This window comes from Trachinotus anak, unplaced genomic scaffold (assembly GCF_046630095.1).
Source record: "Trachinotus anak isolate AG129_WGS33_773 ecotype Australia unplaced genomic scaffold, CSIRO_AGI_Tana_v1 ptg000012l, whole genome shotgun sequence".
Taxonomy (NCBI): domain Eukaryota; kingdom Metazoa; phylum Chordata; class Actinopteri; order Carangiformes; family Carangidae; genus Trachinotus; species Trachinotus anak.
The window spans coordinates 17081376-17100191 of record NW_027273863.1 but is presented as its reverse complement, the minus strand read 5'-3'; the positions used below and the strand labels follow the sequence as shown (position 1 = coordinate 17100191).

The window sequence follows — 18816 nt, the reverse complement described above, 5'->3', positions numbered from 1 at the left end:
ACTAATGGCCAAATCACTATGCCTAAGTGACATCGTTCCTCAGTTTTACCCCGTGAAACCATGATAGTCTGCCATAACATATTGTGTGTGGACGGTGTGTATCTGCATGAGCATATGGTGACAAGGAGGAACTCATACATTGTCCTCAGCGGCTACGACACCTTTCCTGTCGCCTCTCTTTATTTTATCGATAGGTTGTTGGCTGGTGCATCTGGTTCTCCTCACCAGCGTTAACTTCTAAAACCTGGAAACATTTAAACTTCCAGTCATGAAATACTAATTCAGATTAAGCGTGACAATTTAGCCTGTGCACGAGCATGCAGCCATTTACTTGAGCGGCATGCAAATAAACATAGACTGCAAGCAGTATGCTGTGTGTGTGTGCACGCCTCTGAGAAATTGGTCGGGCACACACATGTGCACCCCTGCGGTGCATAGGTATTTGTGCAGTTTGGGAGTCACTTAATGGTAACATGTAGGCACGGTAAAAGATCAGAGGCAGGAGAGGCAGAGGAGCTTCCCCTGCAGTGAGGCTGGAGGGAACAATGGGCTGCTGGATCAGAGAGCCTGACAGCCACTGGCTTCCCCCTCCAGCACCCAGGTAGGCCGGCCCATTCATAAATCACTTTTATTCCTCCAAGTGCTCAACAGCCTCACCTCTTCAAATGATGCACTGTGCAAAGGGATGTGGTGAGGGGAGGGGGGTGTGGGGAGAGGGAGAGGAAAGGAACTGACAAGAGAGATAAAGTAAGCACGAGGAAGAGCCGGGCTGATGGAAGAGGAGCATGTAGATTTTCGCAAAAAAAAAAAAGGGGGGGGGGGCACAAACTGGACTCATTAGGAGAAGCTCTAATCCCTCTATGGTGTTTACTGGTGGGCAGGCACACAGAAAGGAGGAATTAAGACAAGCTGAAAGTCTTTACCAGCGGGCTTGAAGCTCAAAGAAAAAAAAAAAAACCAGGGGTGTCATCACCATCTGAAGCTACCCAGAATCCCCTGAACAAAACTTTTCAATCCAAAAAGAGCCTTACCTCTCATTTTAGTAAACTCAAGAGGGATGAGCTCTCACTTGTACTGCCCATTTTATGAAAGAACCAAGAATAGATAATACTTCTTAAAAGATATTCACTCCGGGAAATTCCCATGTTGTACACTTTTACAACTTTGAATCACAGCGGAAGCAATCAGGCTTTTTAAAATTAATTTAGAAAAAAAAAGACGATTTAATGTCAAAGTGGAAACAAATCACTACAAATTCATCTTAATTAAGAACAAATAAAAAAAATAAAAAAAAACAAACAAAGTAATTGATTGTACTCTCTCTTCTCAAGTCGATATTTAGTAGAGGCACCTCTGGCAGCAATTACAGCCTCAACTCTTTGTGAATAGCTCTGTGTGGACACTGCTCCCCCCACCCTCATCCCCTCCCATTCTCCTTTGCTAAACTGCCCAAGCTCTGTTATGCTGCATGGGATCCATGAGTAACAAGCCACTTAAAAGTCCTGCCACAAATGTTTGATTACAATCCTTCCAGAGGTTGCTGCAGACAATCATTATCATCACAGCATAATGCTGCCACCATCATGCTTTATGATGGGGGACTATGTGCTTCTGCCTGTGTGCAGTATTTGACTTTGGTTGACCGGAGGTGGGCCTTCCACATAAACCTGTGTTTAACCTAATACCACTTGTCACACACTGACTGAAAATTGGTGATCTCCATTTTCTCCACATTTTATAAAACGATATGAAAAAATATGGCCTCACCACTGATGACAAAGAATCAGAAAAACTGTATGTGGAGGGGGAGTACACCTGCAATCAGGTGTGTTCTTCATTTATCTCAGTTCAGAAAGAGGTTTTGTCTTTTTTCTTTTTACCTGCATCCAAAATCCTAGTGACAAAGATTCACAACTCCTAAATAACAACGGAAAAAGAATGGCTTCAAATATCAAAGTTTATTTAAAGAACCTGTAATCGGCTGATTCATGTTGAATTTGTTTCCACCAATGATGCATCTTCTGAAGAATATCAAACATCACAAAAACACGTAAATGGTTGATTTCATAACAACCTGTTTCACTTATTTATTTTCTTTATTTGAATGGAGCTACGTCTGTAGCGGTACTCATATGGAGAGACACCCACTCCACCCTTCCATCCTGTGAAACAATGCACATCCATTAGGAGACCCCTTTCTTATTGATCGATTAACTGCTCAGCTAAACATTCAGCCCCGCTCTATTCATCATGGAGGAAAGATGTAAGCCATGCTGCTGAGTTTCAGGGGCAGATGGGATGTCGGGTTGTAATTGAGATTAAACTGGTGGGTTGGGTGGCTGGAACAGTGAGGGCGGAGACCCACAGAGGGGATACACAAAACACACAAGGGCATCTTCTATGCAGACAGTTGGTTTGGGTTTCTGTGGCCTATAACTGAGTAGAGAATTAACACACACCAAGTTCAAATGTGCACAGTGAGTGCATTTGCTGTGTGTGTGTGTGCTTTTTCTTTTTCCACCACATCCTACTTTATGCAGTGTGCAAATGTAGAGAGTAGTGCAATAACAGGTGGACATTTACAGTTGCCATTTACACAGCTGCAAATCTGCACTTTGATTGGTCGTGTAAGGTCAAGTTTTGAGCAGACACATTAGCTGAGAATCCATTCTATCTCGCAAATGGTCAATTCTTGTAACAGCCGTAAAGATAATGTAATCGAAAAGCTATAAATTGCGGTGACAATACATTAATTAAATTGCACACTTGAATCTATGCAGAATTATCTCCACCATGAAGGCTTGAGATATAACTGTGAGTGAGGGCAGAATGACTGTGAGCTTCTTAAAAGGCTTATCAAATCAACGACCAGAGAAGCGCGTGACATTTTTCTGGCTCATGAAAATACACTTTGATAAATGTTCATGGTGCATTCAGGGTGTTTGTGAGTTTTCACAGTCTCATTCATTACAAGTGAAATGCCACAGTCTGGTTTCCATGTGATTACCTTATTAAAAAGCATATTTGGTGTGCAAAACCATAGGCTTACACATCCTGGGGCATTCTGCAGTTAAAATGCAGGTGGGGTAAGTAAAGAGGACTTGTGTGCTGTCATTGAGGTATAAGAGGAAGAGAAGAGGAGAGAGTGAAAAAGAGAGGAGGGCACAGAGGACATTGCTTCCGTACAGTATAGATGTGCCCCGTGATGAGACCAACTAATTAAACAGATTCTTCAGTGGCCGCGCCTCGGGAAAGCTTGAAAAAGACACTTGAAAATTAATGAGAGCTCAAAAAGGAGAGAAAGCAGCCCAAACTTTTCAGTGCCTCAGAGGTGAGGCTGCCACTTGTCTCCCTGCATTGCCAGAAGCCGCATAAATAAATAAATAAATAAATGGGAAAACACAATAATATTTCCTGCTGTCTAACACCCTCCTTGCCTCTCTGTGCTACACATTCAGCCTTACTCTCCCCTCCATTTCTCGAGTATACAGTTATTCTAAGTATAGAGGTGAGCAGACGGAAGCTCGACCATAAGCAGCGTGTTCCAGCTCTATTTAAAAAGAAGAATGATAGAGACTGGGTTTGGGGGGGGGGGGGGGGGGGGGGGGGTCAAAAGGACACAGAGAGTGAGGGGGTGGTATCAGAGGGAGGGGGCTGAGTTGGTGGTGAAGGATGTAAAGCAGGGGGGGGGATCAAGAATATACAAGTGGAAGCACGAGAGACCACTTTATTTGGAGCTACTAAAAATAGCGCAGCAAATGGTAACAGGGGCTAGCTGGCCTAACTCTCCTCTCTCCTTCCAGACCGGTGGAATCGATAGGCAGGGAGCCGTAGGGAAGGCTTCCCGGAGCCTGTAGCCAACAGTTGCTGAGGGGGGGATATGGAAGAAGAAGGGTGGGTGGGTGTGGGGGTGTGGGGGTGAGGCGAGGCGAGGCGAGGAGAGGAGCAGAGTGGAGTGGAGCGGAGCGGAGCGGGAACTATTTTTTGCACTGCTTGACTAAATATGGTCAGGGAGGTGGTGAGACAAGACACAGGAGCAGCCCGGCAACAGGGGCCTAGGCATGTTTCACATGCTTGGCTTCCCACAAAGTGCTAACGGTTTAGCTTAGCCCTCACACTGTGGGGTATGAAGCCACTGGCTGGTTGGCCCCTTGTTCCTAATTTGCTGCCACTGTGTTCGTCCTGTGCTCTCTGCCCTCCCGACTGCAGCAGCATCTCTGCGTGATCTCTTCCTATTAAAAAGGTGACCCTTGTGGTGCACTTTCAAGAATGCATAAACTGCATACTGAACACTTATAAGTGCAAAAAAATCTCAACACCAAAAATACCAAAACGATATGGCAATATCCTTCATCTCTACTCCCTGACAATGGTAATCAAATTTGCATAGATCGCAAGGGACTATTAAAAGTACAGCTGTCCTCTACCGCAGAGGCACAGACACCTCTTTTCTTTTTTCTTTTTTAAATACCTCGACCACAATTCTGCTCTCAAACATTCAGTAAACTCTCTCTTCTAAGCTGCTGTATAAAGTTCCACTGAATAATAAAAGCGCATTTTAGGAGCAGGATAAAGCTCTGGGGCTGCGTGTGTGTGTGTGTGTGTCGATGGAATAAGAAAAAGGCAGGGTGGGAGGACGGTTGGTATACTTTCTGCCTCCTCCACCGACCAGGGCATCCTCCCAGCTCTCTCCCTCAGAATGCACATGATGGAGAGGAGAGTGCTGCAGAATTTTTTTTTTTTTTTTTTACCCCTCCTTCTCTTCCTCTTCTCTCTCTGACCCCCCCCCCCCCCCACTCCATCCCTCTTTGTTTTTTTTCAAATGGCAGCTCTACATCTTCCTCTTCTAAAGGTATGACTTGTGTTTGTGTGGGAATGTGTGCGCATGTGTTGTGTGCGTGTGCATATGTGTGTGTGTATGTTTGCCCGCTTTCTCTCCTTTCCCCATCCTCCCCTCCCTGACTCTGGCACTCAACCCACCCGCCACCACCCCTCCTCCCCCGAATCATAGAAGCTGATTCAGCGAGTCAGGCGTGCACCCGGCACACACGATGGCTGCAGCAGCTGGAGCGCTCTCTAGGTCATTATGGCTCTCTTCACTACGGGAAGAGGAGGAGAGGAGGGGAGGAGCAGCTCAGATAAGAAACTGATCTGACAGGTAATATATGCTCTTCCTTCGCTTTCGGACGGAGTTTACCCCCTGACGGGCCTTGACGTCTCCTGTCCCATCTCTTCCCTCTCTCTTCTTCGGATGCGATCAGTTATTAACCGCATGGTTTGCCTGTGAGTCGCGTAGTCGAAAGGGGGAGTGGAATGTACTGTTCTGCAGCAGCAGCAGCAGCAGCAGCAGCAGCAGCAGCAGCAGCACTGGGACAGAACTTAACCAGAGAACACCTTTGGGCATTTTTTTTTCTCCTTCTCTTGTTCCTCTTGTCTTAGAAGAAGGGAGGAAATAAAGGCTTTACAAAAAAGAAAAAAAAGTATGGAGAGGAAGAGGATGCAGGAGGAGGTTGAACAGGGGAAAGGGAGGCTGGGGAGTTGCTATGGTCCACATGGATTTTAGCCCTGTTTTTTGCACTCTCCACTCTATCTCTCTCATCTTGTTCTTTCTCCCTCCCTCCCTCTCTTGTCTTGCTCTCTCTCTCCTCTCTCTCTCTCTCTTGTGTTCCTGGCACTGGCCGGACATGCTGCAGCAGCAGAGCTCTTTGGCTCATTAGGCTTCATGGTTGCAGCTCTGCCGCTATCTAATGACGGACTCGTTAACTCAGACCTGCACTGGTGTGGAGCGACATTCCCTTATGCACAATTCGCCCTCAGCTTCCAACACCTTCCAAGATGTTTTTTGTCACCGTGACTAAGGATACTATAATTACTGGGACTTTTAATGTGTTATTTTTGTCTTTTTTCAAAATATCTTTTTCTTTCTTTCTTGGTCTTACCAGACCACTTTTCAATTAAACTGAGGGGCGGGGGAGGTCACTGGCATTCTTAATTGATGGGAGGTAAGTTTGAGGACACGTCGCACTTTTAAACCTAATGCTGGCTGATTGGGGTGGAAGGATGGAATCTGGCGACCAGAGGGATGACGAAGCATCAGAATAATGAACAGCGGGCAGGTCGGGAGTTCTGAACGGGGGGAAAAGCGGATTGACGGCACACAGCTGTGAGAAGTGTATTAACACAGATGTGGGGTTGGGGGAAGGTGAGGATGGGTGGGAGGGGATATTGGGCAGCAATGGTTGGCTGACTAGATGTGTGTCACTGGCTGAACCCACAGCACTTAGGGTAGTAACCCAGTTTCTTCTCTCTCTCTCCCTGTGTAGCGGATTGCTATAGGCTAGGCAGGGCATGCAGGGCACACAGTACTGCAGTACTATCGCCCAAACCAGAACAGACACAACAACCACTGGGCTAATTCGCTGGTTCATGTTCACCAACCTCCATTCCGCTGTCTGTGGGAAGGAATTTCACCCCCTCTCCGTCCTATTTGCTCACCCTCTCGGGTGGCTGTGACATTTCCTAAACAGGACGTCACACCTTTAGGACCAGGCTCATCCACCTGCCCAACCCTATCTTTGTGCTGAGAACAACTGTCACCTCCAGTTCAACCTCCCCTCATTACTATTCCAAACCCTTCCACTGCAAAAACATTGCACCACTTTTCCCATTTATTTAGTTCTCTGCCACCCAGTCTCTAAACTCAAACCTAAGCTGGTCTCCCCTAATCCATTTTTCGATTTACACCCATTGCCTCAGCATTCAGCCTGCTGGCTAGCTTAGCGTGGTTGGAGGCAGTGTGGACTTGTGGAATGTGTTGGTCTGGGGCAAAGATTCATTAGAGGCTTGCTGAATAATTCTCACTACCATGCAAATGGTTATTGATCCGTTCCACCCCCTCTGCAACAGAACAGCTGCTGTCACTGTAAACACAGACAGGTGAGGTTTGATCAGAGGAAGCGAGAAAAGATGACCATAAAAAAACTGTGTGGGAAGAAAGAGAGAATGAGGTAGAAAGAGATAGAGAGAGGGAGAGATAGAGAGATAGAGAGAGAGAGAGAGAGAGAGGGAGGGAGAGAGGGAGAGAGAGGTGATTTTGGTGGTGGGTGGGGGGTATGACCGGGACCAATCCACAAGTGCTGAGTGGGCATTAGCGCCTTCATGTGACCTATGGCCTGCCTCTGCGCCTAAAGCCCAAATCCTGCTCACAATAGCTTCCTGTTCCACTTGGATCACCCTCATTTTCAAACATCAGCAACCGCTCCCGCTAGCAACTGGGGACGTCGCTGACACAAGAGAGACAGGCAAGAGAGGGGTACATATTGGTGGAAGTGAGAGGTGGGAGAGGAGAAAGGATACAGCAGGTGGGGAGGGGGAAGAGGGAGGTGTGTGTGTGGGGGGGGCGGGGGGGGGTGAAATCAGAGAACGAGATGGCGGTGGGGGAGACTAACTGAAAGAGCAGGGGGAGGAGAGAAGTGAACATGTTTAGTATGTCAGCGGGGGCCATTCAGCTTATAGGTGCACCTCTGCTCCTGGGACACGGCAAATGATCGCCACACAAGACGAGGTGCACACAGAGGCACCTCACACCAAGGACTTTCTATCAAGGAGAAAACTCTTCTCTTCTTTGCTGCCGTTTTTGTCCAATCCCTTAATCTCAACATTTTTTCCCTGGAAAGAGAAAAAGACTACCTTCTATCAGCTGTAAAAAAAAAAAAAAAAAAAAAAAAAAAAAAAAAAAAAAAGGGAGCTATATTCCTCCCCCGATCCTCCTAGTTTCTCGCAGTTGTCTAGAGGACAGCAGGGGTCATTGTTACAGTCAACTATGGTATGGACTGCAAAACTTTTGTTATGTTCAGGGGCGGGGGGACTGGCTGTTCAGCCTTACATGGCAACCAAAGGAAAGCCTTGAGTGTTGAACTGAATTTACGCTCAAAGTCACCTTACAGTGCAGACTACCATACTTGGGAGAGAGAGACCGGTGAGGAAAAATGTTCTGCTCATAACTTCCTGACCTTGGCGAAAGGTGAGAAAATTTCATACCTAAGATTACCTCCTTGGTGTACATACTTCTTTATGTACCCATATGAACATATGATAGCTATGGAATGTAAAGAAGTATGTATTCTGGGCGAGGTGCGAGTCCTCGCTCTGGGAAAATGATGCTGGACAGCACTGTCTGAGGATATGTTTGTGCTTTGCAAAATTGTTAATATGGCTGTGATTGTGGTGTGAGAGAAAATAGCAAGCAAAGTAAAGACAGAGAGAGAGAGAGAGAGAGAGTGAGAGGGAGGGAGAGAGAGGGGTAAAGAGAGCATGAATGTGAGTGGTGAGGCTCATACATTAGATATACTGTCTCTGGGCAGTCTCACTGCAGCAATAATCGCTGTAGGGAACTTACTGCTTTCTCAAATTGGCTGACTTGGCCAATAAAAATCTATCATCCAAGATATGCCAGCAATTGAACAACAACAATTCAATCCAACAATTCATTGGACAATTATGTAAGTTAGCATAAAATGATAACAATCATGTTTTGGCCTTGCTCTGCACGGCATGAGTTTAGGACACTACTTTCGCCACCTGCACCAACTAAGGGCAAAGAGTCGCCTTGTGACATCGCCATATGAACAGGGCCTCCTTTCATTATTGGGTGATTTTACTGCATTACAGCCCTTGAAATTCAGCCAGCGGCAACTTAGCACCAACTTCAGCAAACAGTGAGCGGTATGCTGGAGCTGCTCCTGTTCATTAATACCATAATCTTTTCCAGTCCTTCCACATGGCTCAAGGGGAAAAGAAAGCAAAGTGAAGTGGACCAAAGCTCTGCCACTGTTGCTGGCTTTTTTTTTCTTTAAACATGCAACTGAAAGAGCAGGAAATAGTTGCTGAGTAGGCAGAATGAAAAGACACTGCTGCTGCTGCTGCTGCTGCTGCTGCTGCTGCTGCTGCTGCTGCTGCTGCCACAAGCTGGCTCTATCCTACTGCTGTATCATATGGCTTCCGTGTTAACAATCTTGTGTGTTTAACTATGACTGCCCTCCCTGTATGCCGCTGCCCTTATCCGCACCCCCACCCTGCATCAACCCGGCTGCCCCGTGCTCCCCTCCCTCACCACCCCTCCCGATTCCTGCTCTCATTGTTCACGTTTGCTATGCTTGCCAAATGCTTTGCTGGGCTGCATGGCAGTCAGATTAGACCATCAAAAAGTGACAATGCAGGATCAGGGTCAACTCTGGCCTGTCAGCTGATTCCAATTGTCGACTGCTTCAAACAAATAAAGGCAACAGAATATGGACAGAGGCACGGAGAGAAATGAAGCCAGGGGGGCGGTGGGGAGTAGTTTGCATGGTGAGCTATTCATATCTAGCACTTTCACCTATTCTGACCCTCTCTCTGGCCTGACCATGGATCATAGACAAGGCCCGTGCCAGTTTTAGCACAGGTTTACCTCTCTTTAAACCCCTTTAATGTAGAATCACTGCTCTGCTAAAGGTAATTTTCTGACTCCAGCATGAAAAAGCGAATGGAAGAGATAATAGGCATAAAACAAATGAGATTGTTAATACAAGCAAATAACCCGCCACTGCATTTTGATAGTTCTACACAAATTAGCTCATCAGTGACTTAACAATACAGAATAGAAATTTATAACAGTCATTTCACTGTACAGTAAACCTTGTAAGGATGATCAATGATATTGTGAAACTAAAACACATACAGTGTCTGCATATATATAAAGTGCTTTCATCAAATTAGATTTATTTTCCTAAATTACAACAAATGTTGTTAGCAGCTGCAGGCTGGAATGTATCCGTGACTACAGAATTTCTCCCGCAGTGGAGCAATTAAAAAAGTGTACGCATGCCACTCTCGTAGGACAGCTCCATTCTGCTGAAATACAAGACACTTCGTTCTGAACTGATTAATGTGCCAAGTGTAGGGCTGACTTATTCCATCTCCCCTGAATTAGGAAATATCTGAGCTGAGGTGACATCAGTGACAGCGACACTGAAAATCAGCATTTTTTTGAAGCTGAGTTTACTGATAATGGTTTAAAAACATTTAAGTTGTAAACATAAAAATAGCTTAGATTCTCTAAATAAGTCGTATATGAGCTATGAAGAATAAAACAAAAGTCTGTGGCTCGAATCAAATTCACAACATTTTACACAAAGCTGAATTGATATTATCAATTATGTTATTTTTTTAACTGCTGCTAAATAGGATCAAATCAGTTTATAATAATCCAACATTAAAACAGACAAATGAGAAAAGGTCAACTCAGTCCAGATCTAAAGTGAAAAAAATCTTTTCTTTTTTTTTTTTTGAGAGAGTCAGAATGAAGCTCTGTTTTTAGGATTCAGTTCTTTCAGTTTTTTCCACCATTCAGACCCATGATATCCTGTCTCTCTAGCTTGCTTTCCTGTCAAGACATAAGAGGCGTGCAGGAGTGAATGGCTTGCACTGCATGTTTCTCCCAGGCCCTCAATAGCAATGACCTGCTGTCTGAGTGACAAACACAGCAGATGCTGACATTATCAAATGCTCACTGCCTGTCGTCCCCCCCTTGCTTTTGCCCTGTTATGGCCCTTAGACGAGGTGAGCAGCCTGGCCACCTGACTCTGAGTGACTGAGAGACTGTGCATGTGTGTGTGTGTGTGTGTGTGTGTGTGTGTGTGTGTGTGTAAGTGAGCAAGCATGAATGTGCATGTGTATGTTACAAATAGACTTGCCTCTGGTGTGCCATATCAAGCTAGCCCTATGTTGACCTCCATCCTGTCTACAAGCAGTGCTGTATATCCCTCAGCTGTTGCTGGCCGCTCTGAGAACCTCTTATGTGCCTTGGCAGAAAAAAGTCAATAATTATAACAGCTGACTATGTTTCAAATTCCCCTTACAAAATAGTATCAAAGAAAAAAAAATCTGATGGACATGAAAGCTGAAAATAGCCCAAATAAATGTTGCTTAACTGTCTCTTAATGCAAAGATCGACATCGATTTGAGAAGCTGAATGTGGCGGAAATATTCCAGCAGTGAAATTAAAAAGAAAAAAAAAACTACATAACAGCACTATGCGTGGCTAAAATGTGGGACAGCTGGTTTGATGTTGCCCTAATAGTCAAAATAGTTTAGTGATTTTATGATTGACTACAACTACCATAAGCGTAGGCGCGCACGCACGCACGCGCACACACACACACACACACACGCGCACACACACACACACACACACACACACACACACACACACACACACACACACACACACACACACACAAAAACATAATCACAATGTTTTTTATGTGAGTGCTACTGTGATCATTTTTGGTATTAGCGCAGGATGGATTTTTAGTAGAAAATGCTACAATAGTGTATTGCTGTAGAGCCTTGAAAGAGACATAAAATAATCTGCCCTCAGTCACTGTTCAAACACTACCCTCTGCACTACAAATCAGTCTCCAGGACTTAAATGACTGGTTTAAATTAATGTTGTGACTTGATGCCCCAGAGTGCTACAGTAGGAGTATGAGTGAGAGGGTCTGTGTATGTGGTTGTGCCTCCGCATTTGTCTGTTGGCCGTCTCGGTGACCGGAGCAGCAGCGTGCTTGCAGCAGGGCCCATCTGTCAGAGCCTGTAATTGCTTCATGACTCCAGGACATTTGACTCAAGTGCACTGCCACAGATTATTATTATCCTTTTCTCAGGGAACAATTTTTCTCACTCTCTGGGAGGGGGCAAGCATAAAACTTAAAAAGATAGCAAGGAGGATAAATAGGCTGCCTGGGAGGCAGCAAAGGAGAAAGTTAGGTAAGGTTGATCAACTGTACCAGTGCGTTATTGGTGTGGTGGTAAATGGGGTGTAGTGTGCTAAATGTATCTGCGTGTCTCACAGAGTGGGTGAAGGTGAACAGGCACCCGAAAAAGCAGCAGAGAGAAAGAGACACCGCGCTGTCCTAGTGGGTGGACACGGTGTGATGAGCCACAACTCAGATTTTAATAAGATGTTCGGATGCAACACGGCCTTTCCTTCGCTTTGTGTTGCTCCGGCACTTTTTGGATAAAACTTTCCTTCAGTACAGCCTTTCAGACAACTCACTCAGCAGTTCCCACATCCGTCTCTGAAACAGTGATTCCACAATGCTTTGCTAAAGCTGGTAAAATGGAACCAAATCACCTCTTGAATGGATTTGGTCCCCTTCAACCAGCTGTAGCTATGCTTTGATGACTACAGGAGCTGAGATGCCTTCAACACAATCACTGCAACAGCAGCGCGCCACTTCTTGATGATGACTGGCTTATGGCTTTCCTCTACCAACAACATCTGGAGCGTTCGGCGATTTGTCATGTTCAATGCTAAATCTGTCTCATTTTTGACAAATAAAGAAACCAATCCGTGCTTCAAAACTTTGGTCCCCTTTCCTGACTGAGTGTTGCCTCTCTCTGCCTCGGGAGGGATTGATATTCTGACCGCACTATCAATGGCTGTTTCAAAAATAGCAGGGGGTAGACTGCGTGCGCTATTTCAGAAACACAGCACTCACATGTCTGTGTGAGAATGTACGGCTGTCTCGCTAAGACACCTCCTAAACTGACTGTCACTGGATGCTAACAGTCAATTACACTGTGGGTGGGAATAGGCAAAAGGAAAAAAAATAAAGGAGATGGCTAATGCAGCTCAGTGGGGGTAAAACAGCAATGTAAAGGAATCTAAAGAAGAAACACAACAGCGAGAGTAGAAGAAATAAGCAAGGGCCAAAATTCAGTTGTTTAGAGAGTGTACAATACACACAAACACACTTTCAAAGCCTTTGGCCTCCTACCCCTGAAGCCTCCTGCAGTGATGTTGGACAAGCTGGGGTAGATGAGAGCCAGATGCTCTGGAGGACAGGAGCTGAACGCACAAATCACAGGAGCAGACATTCGCAAACAGTTACAGCCTCACACATTCACTCGTTGTTACTGCGGAACAAGCAGGCAGATAAAACCAAATTCCCTCCACACTGTCTCCCCCACCCTCCCTCCCTCCTTCTCTACTCTCTCTTTTTCATTTGCCTTCCTAATTTGGCGCTTAATGCTGTATCAAACTGACATGTTTTCAAACTCAGACAATATGCAACACTCATGAATTATTTGTTCCAAAATTGGTCAAAATTGGTCTAATTACTTTAACAGATTTGAGGATGTGGGTATAACAAACAGAAATTGACTATTATGTTAATTGTAAAAAAGCTTTGCATTCTATGTTTCTTTTAAATTAAAAGTGTTTTCCATTGGACCGACAGCCACGAAATCTGACCGAGTAATGTCACAGGCACTACCTTACGCAATCACAGTAGTCTGACTTGATTAGCCTCGTCTGAAATGAGCAAGGGGGAGGGTGAATGAAAATATCGGCACACATCTGACCCATTTCACAGATTTATCTCCATGGACCTACAACACTATTTTCTATCTAACTGTGATCTCCGTTATGATACTACTATTATGGTGCTGCCTTTTAGTGCTGACATTATATTGGGAATACTGGTCTGCATTTTAGAGGACAGTGTGAATGCTTGCAGAGCCCTCCCATCTCCTCAGGTGGGGCGATTAGCATACGGATTTGCCTGTATGTTGCCATATTAAAAGAAAGCTGAGCACTACATGACAGAGGGAGGAGGGCAAATATTACAAGGAGGTGACACGCAAAAAGAGTACAGACCGCCGCTGCAGGGCTTGTTTGGAGCTCGTTTATGAGTCATGGGCTATTAATCGTATTGTTTACAGTATTGTAGCAGCTACTGGCTTCTAGCAGCCCGAGGGAAAGACACAGAGACGAGCCAGGCTCTCCTTGCAGGCTGGGGCTGCAGTAAACACACATAGGGAGAACACACAATGTGGATGGCTGAGAAAATCCTTTCCCGAACACGTTACTGCTGGTTATACCAGCACTTTCAATTTACTGGCAATTGTAAAACATAACAACTAGGTCTAATTTATGAGGGAATGCCTTTACACACACTGTGTAGTGGGTGTGTGTGTCTGTGAGTCATGAACGAGGTGAAATATAGTAAAACTCCCCTGTTCCCGCTGCATCCCTGTTGGTAGAGTTGATTTGTCTCAGTGTTTGGGACTCCAAGCTGAACAATTCAACTGTCACCCACAGGGTTCTTCCTATGTGTCTCGCTCCAACTCTCTACTTGAACCTGAAAGCTACTGACGTTGATTACTTACATCACTTACAAAGAAAAAAAGCATAAAAGAACACAAAGTGGAAGCATTTTTTCCCCTGTTGTTTTGTTACAGTGTCGATGAAAAATTATAGATTAGACTTGTTTAAGCCCCAAATGCCAGAACATTCTGTGCTGGTGCTCAATCTAAACATGAGGAGACAGAGCAGACCCAATTCTTAAAGTTACTATCAGGAAGTAATAGTAACATCGATCAATAACCAGAAAGGCTTCATGTCACATTCTTCTGATCAGCTTCCAACTCCAAGCACTTCTTCATGACCGTCATCAAGGGCACGTTTTTTTCAGAAATATGATTCTTTAGTGAGAATTCCTCTAAGCACTCTATCGAAATAACTGCCTCTCCACTAAAAACACACCAGACAAGGTACTTTCACTTCAACCAAGGGAGGGATTTTCGAGGGCTTTAGGACTTGTGGACTGTCTCCCTGATATTGCAGGAGCTCGAGCGTGAAATAAAAGTAAATGGGCAGACTGGAGAAGGCGACATATATCTTCGTTTCTGTGAAGGCAAGGGGACAGAGCACGGACCAAAGCAAGCAATGCGCACACAGCACGACAGGGGCCCAAATACAGAAAATACCGTACTCCAGCACTTTTCAACACTAAATCAATGAGTTGTACGGCGGAACAGCTTTCTACTCCTTTATATTCTGAATCATGGTTTTATACATTACACACCCACTGCATTTTAATATTTCTAATTATAATTTATAATATTTAGAAGAACAATTTTGTTTAAACTCTGCCAGTTTGTGACCTTCCCTAAATAGATTTACTATTATTCATTAAAGTTTAAAGGCTGTGTAATAAAAGACAACACAGTAGCCTTGTAATGTTTTTTTCTTCCCTCTCGGACTACAAAGTCAGGCTGGGACTGCTGACCATATGGCCACTTTTGTGTGTGTTTGTGTGTGTGTGATTTTTATTTATTTATGTAATTTAATGGTATAATTTGAAAAAAAGATTTAATGTGGGTTTTAATCAGACAGACCTACATCTATACAATTACATTTAATTAAAGAATTTCGGGGATCATCAACTCTGGAACGACCTTCTGAAGAGGATCAAACAGGACAAACTAGTTTAGTATCTTATTGCGACTTTAATTATTTTATATTCAGTGTCTTTCAGCACATTTGTTGCTGTTCATACTTTGTCTTCGTTTGTTAATTGTTTACTGTTTTCCCATCTGGTTCATTCATTGTCTGACTTTGTCTTTTTGTAAAACACTGTGTTTCTTTTAAGTAATTTGTTTTTGAAAAGTCCTAAATAATTACTGTTATTAATACCATGATCATGACCCACAATCTGTGTGTCATTTAAATCTATTTGCCTATGAATTTCAGGGAAGATCAATCTTATAACTACTGATTTTAAACTTGATAAACAATATTTTGTGTTTCTATGTGTTAGTCTGTATGTCTATGTCAATCTGCAAATCACTTCATCGGTGCACTGCACAGGAAACAGGGCCTGGTGTGGTGTGTCAGAGGTGGAAGGCCGGGTCTGGCCAGGCTTGTGGCAGGTGGCAGGTGTTCCAGAGCCCTTCGACCTCAATTCCATTTGTCCTCATGCCAAAGGAGTGAATGCCAGTGAAGGGGAATGACATTTAGCCGGGGATAACCACGCTCATGTGCAAACATACACATACACACCCAAAACGCTCGGCAAAGGCAAGCAGCTGTTACCTTTTCTAGGAATCGCTCTAGTCTATAACGCTGACCGTGTCAAACGTCAATGTCCATCACCTTAAGAGACCCTGGATGATCAACCTGCTGCAGACAGCCGTCTCTCTGAGCCATCTTTAATGTGCTCATGGTTGAGAGACAAGAATAAAACAGCCAAAGTGCGGAGCAGCAATCTGCAGCAGCCAGAAATAGCAATGGCCAAGGACAAGGCGTGCTGCTGCTGCTGCTGCTGCTGCTGCACGGGCCAGCCGCTGCAGGCCAGCCTCTGCTCACAACACACAGAGATGGACAAGCATAACAATAAAAAGAAACAACAAATGAACTTCAAGGGCTATTAGTTACACTGCTTAAAAAACTCAGCAAAAGACAGATGCTTTCAGGGCCTCAAAGGTAGTCTGATGTCAATCGAGACCATACCATCTGCTGGGGAGATGAAGCCTATGGGCCTGACTCAGACTTCAATCAATGTCAAACTAAACTGAGATCCCAAAGAAAAGCTTATAGGTGAATAACATGTGAACATTGAGGCAGTGGAGTAAACTTTTAAGTTTAAGAGGAATCTGTGGAAGAAATATCAGGTGGTCAGTTCTTCTTAGATTATGCAAATTTTAAGATAAGGCAGGACACAAGGCCGCATTAGTGTATAACACAACGTCTTCAGGAGATGCTTAATAGATGAGTAATCTGTGAGTTCGATTTACACATTTTGCATATTCCTATACACATTAGAATAAGCAATAAAAATCCATGACTGAAAATTGATCTTCACAACAAATACAACAACTCGTGAAATAAATACATTGTGAACTTGCCATGCTTTTAATTGTCTTATGCTTCAATGGGATCCTCAGTCAGTTATTTAAAATCTTCCATTTTTGTTTGTGTCAATGACTGAACCTAGTCTGCCTCCAAGTTTAGACCTGTAGGTGGGAGCCTGCATCTTTCCCTCCGACGGGGGATGATTAAGTAATGGATTAGTAGCAGCAGATTAGTGCTTCTGCCATGGCCTCTGTCCTTTAGCTGCTAAGAAGCAGAATATAAAGCCTAGTGGTTCTAGTTTTGACAAATATTTTTCAAAAGTTTCATATGACTCAATCACAATTATGCTCTGACATTCTCCTTTTTTCTTAAGTTACAGCTGTTTCAGTTGTGTTGCGCTGAATATTCAACACCAAGGAATAAATGAGTTCAAATATTAATCGATGCTCAAGTGTAAATAAGCAAACTAAGCCGAGTACTGAAAATATTTGTGGACTTACTGCCACATGTGCAACCTAATACAGTTTATCCGGTGCCCATTCCTAATTAGGGCTAAGGATTGCTGGGTAACTCCAATTTGATTTCGATTCATAGTGCAGCTCAATTTTTGATTTCCATACTTTTCTTTGCTTGTTACTGAGTTTTTGTGCATCGATGCTGAATCATTCAAGGATGAGAATGCATCAAAAAAAACAATTATTTTTCCCACCTTACTCATTATCTATGAATTTAGAGTGTGGATAATAGGAATGTCCACGGCTTTTTTGAGGCAAGATTTTAGGATTCAGCGTGTCTGTATCTAATATAAAGGCTTTACTCAAACCATTCAGCAGACATTTATTGAGATCCAACAGACAATTTCTCCACAGATTCCACTTAAACATGCCCTGGGCCCCTCGCAGACACCAGATACGTGTGACAGCTAGCGGCAGCAAGCAGGAAGTTAAGTGTCTCATACCTGGGATTTCCTCGCAGGGCTGCATGATGCAAGGCATTGAACCCGTTATTGTTGGTGATGGTAACGTCAGCACCGGCCTCCAGCAGCACTGACAGCATGTCATCTCGCTTCTTGCTTATGGCATCGTGCAGGGGTGTGTCACCCTCTGAATCCTAAATGGGAAACTTTGTGTCACTTACTACTGTCTCACTAATGAGTGATACAAACCCAGCCTAAAATGACCTCTCTGCTAATGTATTATCACAAACAGTAGCAGTAAACAGCAATCAATGTAGACTGAGGGGACTGATCTTTGACAGTGCTGTTGTATATATTTGGTTCTGTTTTACTGTTTCCTGCTTGAAATGCCATAATTAGTGTCACAAAGCATTTCTCAATAGATAACTAACGTGTTGTGGCAGATACCTGGAGGCTGGGGTGGCATCCAAAGTCCAGCAGGGTTTTGACCACCTGCAGGTGGCCTTTATTGACAGCTATATGCAATGGAGTCTGCCTTCGCTTGTTCCTGGCATTCAAGTCGGCACCGCCCCTCTGCAGCACCTCAATGACAGAGCCTTCATCACCAAAGGCTGCGTGGTGTACCGCCCGGTCTCCATCTTTGTCCTGAGCACAGAAACACACTCCCATTATGGCTCAGTGTTGTGTCTGCTACTGGATTTTTTTTTTTTTTTTACCTTTTGTCATATTGTGTGACATTCACTAAAATAAGAGATGCATTTGTGATTGGGAAGAACGTGGATGAGAGAAGAGCATTATTTTTTAATTATACCAACCTCAGCCTCCAGGTCCACATTGTGTTTAAGCAGCAGCTTTAAGACATCCACGTGACCGTTCTGACTGGCTGCCTGCATAGCCGTGTGTCCAGCACACTGCCCGTTCACCTGCCAACACATCAAGAGTCCACGTGAGAATAAGGGTGCGCGACAATGTCATGTTTCATGTCTGGATCTGCATCTACTGAATTAGCTGATCACCTGAGGGGCTAAGAGATCGGTGAAGGTGTGTTTAAGCGTTTGTATGTGCGGATGTGCATGCGCGCCTGTGCGTGCATGTTTCATCACCAACTGCAGCACTGCAAAAACTCAGAGCATAAATATTAATGTGGACTCCTTTGGGAGTCTCGAGACATCTCTTGTCCTGGCAGGCGGATCACTTGGCCGGGCTTAGTGTGCTCAGC

The 18816-nt window shown here is 44.3% G+C and overlaps 1 protein-coding gene across 5 annotated transcripts in view; it reads right to left on the bottom strand.

Annotated features, from left to right (window-relative positions):
* Positions 1-18816, bottom strand: part of mib1 (MIB E3 ubiquitin protein ligase 1) — a 52365-nt gene that overhangs the window by 20541 nt on the left and 13008 nt on the right. For all 5 annotated transcript variants that reach the window (XM_071490823.1, XM_071490822.1, XM_071490824.1 and 2 more), the window contains exons 10-12: positions 18413-18520; positions 18045-18242; positions 17640-17791 (exon numbers count right to left, since the gene is read on the bottom strand). In XM_071490823.1, the coding sequence (XP_071346924.1) occupies positions 17640-17791; positions 18045-18242; positions 18413-18520 (458 nt within the window). The remainder of the gene's footprint in view (positions 1-17639; positions 17792-18044; positions 18243-18412; positions 18521-18816) is intronic.